At 56.0% G+C, this 13278-nt stretch overlaps 1 protein-coding gene and 1 pseudogene across 3 annotated transcripts; one reads left to right on the top strand and one right to left on the bottom strand.

The window, feature by feature from the left end:
* Positions 1 to 1199: 1199 nt before the first annotated feature.
* Positions 1200 to 5479, bottom strand: LOC138078404 (cytochrome P450 2D14-like). 3 transcript variants are annotated; one of them, XM_068971144.1, is made up of 9 exons: positions 5220 to 5479; positions 4322 to 4493; positions 3625 to 3777; positions 3360 to 3520; positions 2783 to 2959; positions 2481 to 2622; positions 2076 to 2263; positions 1532 to 1673; positions 1200 to 1433 (listed from the first exon to the last, which is right to left on the bottom strand). In XM_068971144.1, the coding sequence occupies exons 1-9, from the start codon at positions 5406 to 5408 to the stop codon at positions 1255 to 1257; spliced, it is 1503 nt and encodes a 500-aa protein (XP_068827245.1). In that variant the 5' UTR covers positions 5409 to 5479; the 3' UTR covers positions 1200 to 1254. The 3 variants fall into 3 exon arrangements, with proteins under 3 accessions (XP_068827245.1, XP_068827244.1, XP_068827246.1); XM_068971143.1 differs by having other exon boundaries at positions 2076 to 2317; XM_068971145.1 differs by lacking the exon at positions 3625 to 3777.
* Positions 5407 to 12557, top strand: LOC138078810 (uncharacterized; annotated as a pseudogene).
* Positions 12558 to 13278: the final 721 nt, after the last annotated feature.

Raw genomic sequence — 13278 nt, forward strand, 5'->3', positions numbered from 1 at the left:
ATGTCGAGAGCTGACTGTCATGAAGGCACAGCTGGCTTGATCAGGGGCTGGTGCTTCCAGCCTGCCTGACTGGTGTCTCCCAGCTCTTAACCTCAATGTGCCAAGGAGTCTGCCCAAGACTCTGGTGAGCAGACAGTCGTTAGAGCCCAAGGTGGTGTCTGTGTGAGCTCAGTGCAGACCAGACTGGGGGCTGGAGCTGGAGAATGGGGGTCCCTGCCCTTGGCCGGGGCTCCAGGCTGAGAAGGTCACAACCTCAGAGTCGGCGCAGAAAAACAGGGCCCGGCAGGCATCAGAGGCAAACCTCCTACTGGCTGAAGGGGAAACAGAAGCCCAAGGTCACATGGTGTCGTAGCACAGCAAGGACGAGAGCCAGGCTGTCCTCCTCTGAGCTCTGAGGGCTTCCTTCTGCTCTGCCATCCCACTGTCCCAGGATCCGAGGTTGACCCTGCCCCAGAGCACGGCCGCAGTCCACACGGGCTCATTTCCAGCCCCTGCCTAGGCTACTGAGAGCCCGGCCTCACCTGGCCCCTCAGAGGATGGAGCCCCGGGTTGGAGCCGAGCTCTAGCGCGGCCGTGAGTGGCAAGTCCTACTGGGCAGGGGCTGGGGGATGAGTGTCCTTAAGGGGCAGGGAAAGGGGGCCCATCCTATAAAGAGGCCCAGGGAGGTGGCTCCCTCCTGGGAAGAGCTCCGGCCTCAAGAGCACTGAGCACTGGGCGCTCACCTGGCATATCACTTCCCAGGCCCCCATCCCGCCATCTTCTGGGCCAGTAGACTTGAGGGGCTGGCTGACCTGCGTCCTGTGGAGCAAGGTGGCTGTGGCTAGGCCTGAAATGTGGGTGTCTGAGCTGATGGGCCCCCCTTATCCCATGGGGACCTGAAATCTCTCCCCAGCCAACGTGAGCCCCTCCAGCAGAAGCCAGGACCTGATTATATAGGCTTCGTCACTTTGCAGAGTACCCAAGGTTGGGTCTCCAAGGGTGTCTGGGTGTAAGCCTCAGTAGACCCCTCTCACAGTACACCCCAGGACACTCTGAGCCTCAGTACACTCATGTGTTAAACGGGGTCAAATGCCAGGTAAGGATGAATCAGGCCAGTGTCAGGGCTGGTTTTGGGGAGACTGCTGGGGCCACGTGACTGCAAGGGATTGGTCAGGGGCCCCAGGTGAGACTCAAGTCAGGATGGAGCCACCAGACAGTGGTTTATTGAGCATCAGGACTACGGCTGTGGAGCGGGTTAGGGCAGGGTGCCTGCCTCTAGCGGGGCACCGCACAGAGCTGGTAGGGGGCTGGGGTCACCAGGAAGGCAAAGACACCATGGTTGCTGGGGCGGGGCTGCCCAGCAGGCACCGAGAAGCTGAAGTGCTGCAGGAGGCTGGTGAAGAAGAGGAAGAGCTCCATGCGGGCCAGGGGCTCCCCGAGGCATGCGCGGCGGCCTGTGGGTGGGCACAGGGGCTCTGTGAGCCTGGGTCTCCCCCTCCAAGACCCCTCAGAATGGGGAAGCAAACTGGGCAGCCCACCAGCCCCATGATACCTGCAGAGAAGGGTATGAAGGCCTCCTGCTTGACGAAGCGGCCCTGGGCATCCAGGAAGTGCTCCGGGTGGAAGCGGAAGGGCTTCTCCCAGAGGGTCTCGTCCTTCAGCACTGACGACAGGTTGGTGATGAGTGTCGTCCCCTGGTGGCAAATGTCTGGCGTTTATGAGGTCTCGATTGGTAGGGTTGGCGGTGCCCAGACCCCTGCCACCAAACACAGATGGGCACACACACTGCCTGGCACGCACCCAGCCTCAAGTAACCTTCAGCCCAAGACGCGTCTCAGCACCGTCCCTGTGCCCGTGGCAGGGTGCCCTTACTTCCCCTCAGTGCCCGGCCCCTCCAATGCTCTGATAAGTTCTAGTTTGCCTTCCCTGCCCGCACGGGGCTCTGAGTGGACAGAGCCAGGCCTGCTCTGCTCTTGTCCACGCCCACCCAGGCTGGGACATTCAGTACCTGTGGCCATGAGGACGGGGTGGCTTGGATTCCAGTCCTGGCCACACCTGGCAACACTCACTGCAGCTAACAGGAGCCGCATGCCTACCTTTGGGACGTGGAAGCCCTGCACCTCGATGTCACGGGATGTCATGTGGGGCACTCCCAGGGGGATGATGTCCGCAAAGCGTTGCACCTCATGGACCACGGCCACGGTGAAGGGCATGAGGGCCTGATCCCCCATCTCTGGTCGCCTCACCTTCCCTATCACCTCATCGATTTCCTGCTGGACCCGTCCTGGAAAACAAGTGTCCTCGTGGTGGTCAGACCCAAGGCCTGGGCTCCTGCCTCCTCATGATGCCTGGGTAGCACTGTGTCCACTCGGAGGAGGCATTGTGACATTGGAGCTGGGGCTCAGGCCCTGCACAGAGCTGGTGTTGGTGGCCAAACCAACTGAGCTCAGAGGCCTCGTCCTGTCCTCGTCCTCCCAGCACCCACCCCGGGCTAGACTCACGCTGCACGTCTGGGTGCAGGATCATGAGGAGGAGGGCCCAGGCCAGTGTGGTCGAGGTGGTGACCATCCCAGCGGAGAACAAGTCGGCCACCACCAGGCGCAGGTTCTCATCATTGAAGCTGCTCTCGGGGTTCCCCTTGGCCTGGGTCACACCGGGAAGGTAAGCTCAGGGACAGAGGTGAAGTCCCCACATGGCCTCCCACCCGGCTCCGGTCAGCCCAGGTGTCTGATCCCTGGGTGATACAGAGCCCCGAGTTTGCCTCCTGGGCCCTCAACACACATCCCCGTTCCGATCACCTTACCTCCTTCACCTCATCCAGGAAGGCGTCGGTCAGGTGTCGGGGTGGCTGGGTTGGGTCCCGGGTCATCTTCTGCTCGGCGATCAGCTCATCAATCAGGGCCATGAAGGCCTTCTGCCCCGGGAAGACCTTGGCGGCCAGCCCTGGGATGCGCATGAGCACCGGCACAGCTTCCACCACCTGTGCGGGTCACAGCCGTGGGGCCGTGGGACATCCTGGTGCTCAGGCTCTCACCAGTCAAGTCCTAGCTTCCTCCAGTGTCTCCATCATCGACCTTGTTCCTCCCTAAGTTCAGACCTGCCCCTCTCTCCTGGCCCTGAGCCCAAAAGATAAACCTAAAATGTACATATCGTGCATACCGGTCCCTTCCAGTGAAAGCCTACTCCCACCCCTAAGCGCGCTGAGCCCGCCAGGCCTCTCCCACCTGGGCTGTCTGCCATCTCCCACTTCCAGACCTTTTCCTTGCAGGTGCCTATCCCGGAGAGCCCTTTCTTGCACTGGCCCTCTACACAAGTCCTCCTCCGGGGGGAGGGACTTGCTGGAGGACGGAGGCCGCCTCTACAGAGCTCCTTTCCCGCACCTGGCGCACTAAGCCAGACTCTTCTTTCAACAGGTCCTCCATCATGTCCAACAGCTTGACGATGCGAGGATCGTTGTACTCGAAGCGGAACCCGAAGGTCAGGGAGGCGATCACGTTGCTCACTGCTTTATTCAGGAGCTCCTTGGGGCTAAAGGGGCGTCCTGGAAGGGGACGGTGCAAGGTAGGGCACGCCTCCATCTCTTCTTTCCCAGACCTCTCCAAACCTCCCAGACCTCCGTGTCCCTCAGCCCCAGCACTCACTCACCGGCCTGGTCGGCGAAGGCGGCACAGAGGCACGAGGCCTCCTCGGTCACCCACTGCTCCAGTGACTTCTTCCCCAGGCCGAAGTTGCGCAGGGTGGACAGAGAGAAACGCCGCTGCTCTCGCCAGGCGTTCCCATATCGCGCCAGGATCACTCCTGGGGGCGGGGCGGGCATGTGGGCGTGGCTCTGGCCTGGCCCCGCCCCTCCCGGGGATCTGCTCACAACCCCACCCCCTGGGAGAAGTTCTCGGGGTTGCCCGCCCACACTGGCCTGGCCCTCCCCTTCCAAATCCCGCCCACTTTGACACCCCTTTCCATCCGGGGACAGGTCCCATTCTCTGTCGGCCACATTGCTCCCCGAGTTACCCCTACTTGGCGCCCGTCTTGGCTCCACTTTTTATTTTGCTCACGGAGACCTCGTTCCACCTGGCGAAGGTCCTGGCCTGCCCCTGCACTACCAACCCCGGCATTGTCCTCTTTCCTGCCCACACTGACGTCTCCTTCGCGTTCTCAGTGACCCTGGGCCGCCCTCTCTTAGAAAATCCCCCGCCCTCAGCCTCATCCAATTTCTCCTTCCCCAACGCTTGGCACAGTCTCCGTTCTCAACCTGCCGCCCTTTCTAATGGTTGGCTCTTTCCTGTACCGAATGTCCCCAGCTCTGCCTCCACCTGCAGGGACGTGGCCTGCCCTCTCCACTTGCCTTCGGCGCGCGGCCCGTAACCCAGGTGCTCGTAGACGGCCGGAGGTGGACGGTCGGAAGTGTCCTGGTTGCGGTGCACCAACGCCTCGCGCACAGCGGCCAGCCCGCTGAGCACGACTACCGGCGTCCAGACCTGCTGCAGGCTGAACACGTTCCCGAAGCGGCGCCGCAGCTGCAGGCCAAAGGTCGAGGGTGTTTGGCAAGCCCAGGCCCCGCCTGGCTGTGGGCCCAGACTCGTGGCTCTAGCCTCTGAGCACCTCTGGGCCCCCCTCCAGCAGCGAGCAACTGCAAGGACTTTATCTAGTCTCGTGAGCCCGGGGGGGTTACATCCACTCGTTTTGAGGCTCTCAAGTTGGATGAGACCATGCTACTCACAGACCCAGCTATGACTGTGCAAGCGTCACAAAATGGCCAGCAGGCCAAGTTAGCATCCTATTTTACAGGTGAAGAAACCCAGGTTCACAGAGGGGAGCAGGGAGGCCCAAGGTCTCATGGAGGCAAAAGATTTGAACCAGATCACTGTGCCTCTCTCAACCTCAACTCGCCTGATTTAAATAGGGCCCATGACCAGACATCTCCCCCATTCTCAAGGCCTTTCCTCCCAACGTGACCCTCAGGGACTCAGGCTCACTTAATTTAAGAGCTGGCTGGCTGAATCCTCAGCCCGTCGCCATCCTGTAAACCCCCACCCCCTGGCCTTTGTCCTCTCTGACCTCTGTTTGGAAAATCCAAACAGTTCTCGGGCCCTGAACAAACGCCCTCCCTCAGGAGGGCTCTCGAATCCATCTCCTCTTGGCCCAGTCCTCTTCCGGCCTGTGGATTCACCCAGCGCCCACAGTCCGCTGCTAGGTGGGGCCCTAGGACCGCCGCTGCGCACTCCCCACCCCTCCGTCCTCACCTGGTTGAAGCTGGGACGCGGGTCCTCGAAGTCCACCTGTAGCAGGTTGCCCAGCACCGGCAGCGGCGTGGGGCCTGGTGGGTAGCGTGGGGCCCAGCGTGAGCGCCGGTGCATCAGGTCCAGCAAGAGCAAGAAGATGAGCACGGCCATGGCCAGGGGCCCCAGCGTGTCCCCAGACAGCAGCCCCATGGCTGCCTCCGTGGGCGCTGCGTTCCTCACCACACCGGCACCCAGGACCAGCCCAGCGTGGCACTCTCACTCCACCTCTGGGGCTCCACCAGTCCGGGGCCACTTTATAAAGGGAGCAGAGGCCCGGCCTTTGCCCTCTGCCCTGAGGTGTGCTGTAGGGGAGATTGTGCTGCCAGAGGGTAGGAGAGGGGTCAAGGAGAGTCAGGCGCACGGGCGCCCACTGTCCCTCACGCGTGCTCTCCACGTGCTTCCGGAGGTGGCTGGAGAGCACAAGAAGTCGCCCTCCCCCGGCCTGACTCCCCAGCTCGGCAGAGTCGAGGAAGAGTCCAGGGTCTTGGGAATGGGTTCTGCCACCACCTGTCGCCTGTCAGCCTCTAATGCGGCCACAGCCCCGTTCCCAGAACGTGTCCCTGTCCTCCTCCTAGTGGCCTTCGCCTCCCAAGTATGTTCTGGTCCTTGCCCCGTGCTGGCGGGAGGACCTAATGACCGGAGGGACCACCGATAAAGTTCTTGGTGTCCCCTCACTTCCCACTGGTACACGCAACACACACACACACAGAATCACACACTCATGAACCACATTACACACATTCACATCCTGACTAGCCCATGCTCACATGCATATCTACACACCCACACAGCCACATCCACGAGTGCCTGTGTTACCACCTTCCACTCCCAGAGACCCAGCAGCAAGGGCTCTAGTTCTCAGCGGCTGCCTGGACTCAGCCGACCTCCCTGCACCTGGAGGCTGCTCTTGGGAGTTTCGCGGCCTTCACCTGGCTGGCTGCTGCCTCAGTTTCCACCTGTTGTGGCTGAGGGAAGTTGAGTCTGGGGGTAGGGAGGCAGCAGGGTTGTTTTCCAAAATCCATTAGTGAAAGTGAACTCGCTCAGTCATGTCCGACTCTCTGAGACACCATGGTCTGTAGCCTGCCAGGCTTCTTCCATGGGATTTTCCAGGGAAGAGTACTGGAGTGGGTTCCCATTTACTTCTCCCGAAAATCTTCCCGACCCAGGATTGAACCCAGGTCTCCCCCATTGTAAGCAGACCCTTTCCTGTCTGAGCCACTAAAATCCAGGCATCCTCCCAAAAAACTCCCAAACCTCCCCCCTCAAAACACGTATAACCAAGTTATATCCTACAGAAGTGATCTTCAAATAGTTACTTATAACTTTTGAATAGCTGTCCCCTCACACATTGTAAGTTAATGTCTAATGTCTTTATCACACATCAAAATACTTTAAAAATCTACCATTTCTGCCATATTGTAAACACTGATATTTAAATATAATTACGTTACTCTTTTAAATATTTTAACTAGTCTTTCTTCATCTACCTGCCAGCGTGGTGGACTACTCTTTTCAGGGGTCTTTGTGGAAACAGCCCCTGCCCATGAGATCGCTGTGGAGTCTTCACAGGTGGTGACCTCTGTCAGGGGCTACGGGGACTGTCTCACGTAGCACAAGAGTGGTCATGCTGCTTGATCAGAAATGGGTGACCAAGTGTGTGTGTGTGTGTGAGGACTCTGGAGAAATCCCCTGTGTTCTCAGGAAAGTGTCAAAGCCCCGCTCTACCACCCCCATTCCCGACCCCTAGGGCTGGCTGTACAGTCACCTCAGGGATCTATGGCCGCAAGCTCATCTCAGGGTCCGGGGCAGGAACCTAGACGAACCGACAGGAACAGATGACCCCTACTGTGTGAGTAGCCTTGGAATATGGTTCCACATTCGTACGAGAAGGGGGTGGTGGTGAGCAGGACACCTGCCTGGGGTCACATATCCTCTTGGACATTGCAGGTCCAGGGACCTGTGACTGAAGCCCCTACTCCCAGCCCTCTGTCAGGAAAACACACATGGAAGCTGGATGTCCACTGAGGGTCACTAGCCAGATGAGGGGTTGACAATCTGGTGAAACCTCGCAGCCCCCCAGCAGCATTTCTTTGTGTGTGTTGGAGTATAGCCAGGAAACATGTGACAGTTTCAGGTGAACGGTGAAGGGAAACTTTATTTTGTCCTGGGGTATAGCCAATTACCACGTTGTGACAGTTTCAGGTGGCCAGTGAAGGGACTCAGCCATACATGCACGTGTATCCATTCTCCCCGCCTCCACCAGCAGCTCCCACTTTGTAGAGGAGGAAACTTAGGCTCCCAGAGGGACAGTGACTGGACCCAGGCTGCCCAAGGTGACACGTTAGAGTCACATGCCTGGTCTCTGGAGGCCCCCTGCTCTCCCTCTGGCGCTACTGGGAAGGGAGGAGTTTCATGGGGCCAAGCTGCTCTGTGACCCAGCAGCACAGAGACGTGTGGGCTACGTAGTTAGGGAGTGACTGTCAGAGGTTGGAGAGCCCCTAAGAAGGCCCAGGTGGGTAGGTGCCTTAGGGCTTCCCTAATAGCTCAGTGAGTAGAGAATTCACCTGCAGTGCAGAAGACCCTGGTTCGAATCCTGGGTCAGGAAGATCCACTGGAGAAGGGATAGGCTACCCACTCCAGGATTCTTGGGCTTCCCTCGTGGCTCAGCTGGTAAGGAATCCACCCGCAATGCGGAGACTCTGTTGGATCCCTGGGTTGGGAAGATCCCCTGGAGAAGGGACTTCTCCAGGAAGAGAGGCTACCCATTCCAGTATTCTGGCCTGGAGAATTCCATGGACTGTATAGGTTTGCAGAGTTGGACACAACTGAGCAAATTTCACTTTTGGAGACAGAGTCCTATGTTGCTTCATTAGTGTTTTTTTTTTTTTAATTAACCAACTTTCATTTAAAGAAACTATTGTCATCAAAGACAATAGCTTGATGAGTCAAAGGTTTAAGACCTGGAAAGAGTCTGCTGTTTGTCCCAGTCCTCTTCACCCACGATTCCTGCAGCCCAGGGTAGAAATCTTTCTCGCTTCCAACTGTCTAGCTGAAGCCCTTGATTTTGCCTCCACTGTTCTAAATAAAAAGCTTATCTTGCTTTGTCTTGATTGTTCAGATCTAAACATTATCTAATGAGTTATTACAACAAAAGGTGAGGATTTAGCCCTTGTAACACCTGGAACTTACCGCCACCTCCAGCAGACGTCTCACCTCGCTCCAGTCTTCCTCATGTTTATATCCTAGGTTTCGGCATTCTAAGTGTTGTGAGTAATGACATCTTTAGTTGTTAAAAGTTAAGAATCATTTTTGCTTCTTTTGCTGACTTTTATGACATTTTGGCTTTTAAATTCCTCTCCCACAAAGTGGGCTCTTTTTAATTCATTTTTTTTAAATTAAGGAACTATTTAAATAGAGTGAAATCCATTCTTTTTAGTGCACCGTTCTGTGAGTTTTGACAGATGTATGCAACTACGAAATTGCCACTATAGCCAAGATCCAGAACAGCTCCAATCAGTTCAGAAAAATCCCCCATACTCACTAATACTAATTCCCCCTCTCCCAGCCCCTGGCACTCAGTGATTGGTTTTCTGGCTCCATAGTTTTGCCTTTGCAAGATGGTCATGTAACTGGAAACATCCCAGCACCTAGTCTTATTTATCTGGCCACGCAGCAGGCCTGGGGATCTCGGTTCCCCGACCAGGGATGAAACGCGGGCCCCTGCAGTGCAGGCACAGAGTCCTAGCCGCTGGGCCACAGGGCCGCCCCCAGGTGTGGCTCTGAGCCTCTCACTGAGCACAGGATGCCTGTGGATGGTCCGCGGTAGTTTGTTCCTTCTCATTGCCGAATAGCTGTCCCCAGTGTGGATGCCCTGCGGTGTGGCCGCCGACTGGACGAGAAGCATTTGGACTGTTTCCAGTTTTTGGCAGTTTCAGATAAAACCACTGTAATGTTTAGGTACAAGTTTTGTGCGAACATAGGTTTTCTTTCACTCAGGTAAGCACCGCGCAGGGGGTGCCTGGATCTTGTGCTAATGTGTACTTAGTTTCCCAGCAAACTGCGAAACTTTCCAAAGTGCTGGTACCCACTTTGCATTCTCTCCAGCAAACAATGAGAGGATCTGTGTGTTTCCTAACATTTCCAGCATTTTCCTTTTTGAAGTCATTCTAGTGGCTTAGGGCATCATTTTGTTTAGCTCAATACTGAGGGTTTACATGTTAAAACTATGCAAACAGTATTCCTGAGTCAGGTAGTATACTATCATCAGTCTTTCTTTCTGTATAATTTTGCGTTTCTCCTCTTTTTTAAACTGTAGTTTTCTCTGAACCTATAATTAATACATCTAAACTGTCTATTAAAAACAATCTCCTTGCTATACACTTAAGACAAGTTAGGTGGTTTATCAATATGATTATTTCGCTGGAGACGTATTTCTTGGAGCCCTCCACCCTTTTCCCTCCTGGACAGACGTCCTTGAGGTCGGAGGCTCAGCTGTCCTGGGACCTCCCTTCACCATCATTCTGGTGAGTACGTCACTTCGTTCACATGTGGAGCCCATGTTATCTTTTATTTTGTGGTCAGCACAACCTGCAGGTGTGCTGAGGGGTAATGCTGAGATACTCCTGAGGGGTAGTCCTAGATATTACCTGTCTGAAAAGGTATTACTGCGTATGTAAGTCAGTGTGACTATGTACAGAATTTTAGACTAGAAATAATTTTCTCGCAGATTTTGAAGATTCTCATTTTCTTCTTCCTTCAAAGGTTGGTGTTGAAAATCTGATGAAACTTAATAGACTTCTTTTTTCATATCTGGTAGTTTTTAGGTTCTTCTTTTCATCCTAGGTGTTTCAGTATTTTTAATGACATCATCTGGGGTGGGTCTCCTTCATCCATTTTCCTGGAGACTTGGTGATTCCTTCTCTCTGCAAACTCAGGTCCTGCATCTTTGGGAAGATATTCAGTAATACATCAATGTAATTTATTTGGGATTTTCCCTGCCACCTCAGTATGTTGATTCTGTTCCTTCTTTCAGAAAGATCTATGCTTTAGCCGTTGCAGCACCTGATCTCCCTATTGTGGGAGAAATTCTTTTTCAATTTTATCCTCTATATTGTGATTGGATTTTTAATTCCCATGATCATATTTCTGTTTTTGAAGAATTAGAAGTTGGAGGGACTTGCTGGTGGTCCAGTGGTTAAGAATCCACCTTCCGACTCAGGGGATGCCCGTGCGATCCCTAGCGGGGAACTAAGATCGCACATGTCATGGGGCAACGAAGGCCATGGCCAGGAATTAGAGAAGAGCCTGTGCACTGAGCTGGAGAGAAAAAAAAAAAAAGAAAGCCCAAGCGCCGAAATGAAGAGTCCATGCACCACAACAGGCCCGATTCAGCCAAAATGAAATTTAAGAAGGAGTTAGAGGTTATTGTTGGAACATTGTTATTTTAGCACCCGTCCTTGTTTTGTGAATGCAGCGTTTTATGTTTAAAGACATCAATCATTTGTTAGTGTGAAGCTTCCTGAAACCCCTCGCAGTCTTCAAGTCTGCAGCATGCACTGACCTGGACCAATGCATGACTGAGCCCTTGACACGTCACCTCAGCCTTCTCTCTTTCTCCCTGTCATACAGCCCATCGGGGAGACCTTAAGGCCAGTGTGGGGGCCGATGGATAAGTGCTACCCCGTGATCACTCAGGTGGGTCAGGGCTGGGGACTCCTCCTCCCCTGGAGTGGGGTGACTGTCCTGGGCCTCCTTGGTGGGCACACACACAGAGGATGGGCAGGCAGGGAAGGACCCTGGGCACTCTCAACTGTATGTGACAGCCCGTTTCCCTCTGTAGAGACGCGGAGTCAGGAGTGGGAAGAAGCATGACTCTGAGGTAAGTGAGGCCTGGCGAGGAAGGGCCGGGGGCTGGGGGCTGTCCCCTGCCAGTGCTCGCTGAGACAGGAACTCGTCCAGCGCATGGTCAGGGCCCCAGGGATAGTAAGGGGGCTCCTTTAGGACACTAACAACCTGACCACACCTCGAGCTGAGGAGGGAGGGGCTTCCCTGGAAAAACAGAGAGATGCACACTCCAAGTGTGCACAGAAGCAGGGGATACACACTCCAAGTGTGCACAGCAGGCCAGGATGCGCCCTCCAAGTGTGCACAACAACGGGGTTGCGCATTCCAAGTGTGCACAGCAGGAGGGGATGCTCACTCCAAGTGTGCAGGGCAGGAGGGGAGGCGTAGGGCAACAGAGGGCCTTTCTGCCCATATAGCCCCCTCTTGCCCCTCCTTGCAGGCCATGACCCCCAAGGCAATGCGAGGACCGGAAGATGCTGCCCCCAAGGAGGAGACTGCTGTCTTGTCTAGGGAGGAGCGGCAGGTGGGGGCCCGAGGGAGGAACCAGCCAGCCTCATTCCTGATGCAAAGAGGGTGACTGAGAAGGAAGAGGAGGTGGCAGGGACCCCAGGATGGAAGGTAAAGAAGCCTGGTGCTCAATTGGAACACCGACCCATGTGATCCTCCTGGGAAGCCCCTGGGCTCTGCAGGGTGGAGTGGAAAGGCCAGGCTCATGCCACCGTGGCAACAGTTGGGGGAGGCCAGGGCACCCCAAGACCGCTGAGTCAAACTTCCAATCCGGTGGAGCAACAGCTCTGTGTGCAGCTGAGAGGTGCAGACATGGTCTGAGCAACAAGTGGATCTGAACCCTGGCCTTACCCGACTGTTCGTGAAGTGAGACCTGTTTCCCCGGCTACACAATATAGAACCTGCCTCATCCCACCCCCTGCCCCTTCTCCCTTCCTAGGAGAATAACAAGGCCCAAAAGGAGACGGCTGTGTACGTTTCAGGAAAGACAGCAGACCCCACCCTGTGAGCAGGACTGCCCTGCTCCCTCACCCCAGGGGCCCTGCAGAGGTCACAGAAAGCTGAGTTCCTCCCTGACCCTCCTGGCCCAGGGAAGGGGCAGGGGTGAAGCCCAGGTAGTCTGATGCCCAGTCTTTCCTGACTGAGCCCCCTGCGTCCTTCTTCCTTCTTGGTTTGGCAGGACTTGAGGTCACTCCCTTGGGCTGGTGGAAGGCATTGCCCTTTTAGCAATGCTGATGTGTTCTCCTGGCAGCAGAGGGTACCCTAGCCCTGGGCAAGGTTCCTTCCAGCAAGGTACCCACAGGGCGTGTCTTATTGTGCTTTTCAGAGGCTTCTGAGGAGGACATCATGGAGGAAAGGCCTGGGGGCTGGGCCCCCCAGCTCTTGAGGAAGCTCTGGCTGGGATGGTGCCCCACCTCTGACATCCCCAAGACTCGGAGCCACGAGTGACCCTGCGTCCAATAAATCCACAGTTGTTGCTTCTGCAGGCCCGGTTTCCTCCTTTCAGGGTCCTCAAGTTTCTGCAAACCCAGTGTGGCTTCGTCCATGGCCACTGTTCCAACAAGCTGCAGGAACACCTCCTCCTGCCACTAAACCCTCAACGTGGGTATGCTGGAGACTCAAGTAGGCCCTGGCTGGTGTTCTGAGTCAGTGCCAAGGGACAGACAAGGCTCCCTGAATGTCGAGAGCTGACTGTCATGAAGGCACAGCTGGCTTGATCAGGGGCTGGTGCTTCTGGCCTGCCTGACTGGTGTCTCCCAGCTCTTAACCTCAATGTGCCAAGGAGTCTGCCCAAGACTCTGGTGAGCAGACAGTCGTTAGAGCCCTTGGGTGGTGTCTGTGTGAGCTCAGTGCAGACCAGACTGGGGGCTGGAGCTGGAGAATGGGGGTCCCTGCCCTTGGCCGGGGCTCCAGGCTGAGAAGGTCACAGCCTCAGAGTCGGCGCAGAAAAACAGGGCCCGGCAGGCATCAGAGGCAAACGTCCTACTGGCTGAAGGGGAAACAGAAGCCCAAGGTCACATGGTGTCGTAGCACAGCAAGGACGAGAGCCAGGCTGTCCTCCTCTGAGCTCTGAGGGCTTCCTTCTGCTCTGCCATCCCACTGTCCCAGGATCCGAGGTTGACCCTGCCCCAGGGCACGGCCGCAGTCCACACGGGCTCATTTCTGGCCC

Source organism: Capricornis sumatraensis, chromosome 4 (genome assembly GCF_032405125.1).
Source record: "Capricornis sumatraensis isolate serow.1 chromosome 4, serow.2, whole genome shotgun sequence".
Taxonomy (NCBI): Eukaryota; Metazoa; Chordata; class Mammalia; order Artiodactyla; family Bovidae; genus Capricornis; species Capricornis sumatraensis.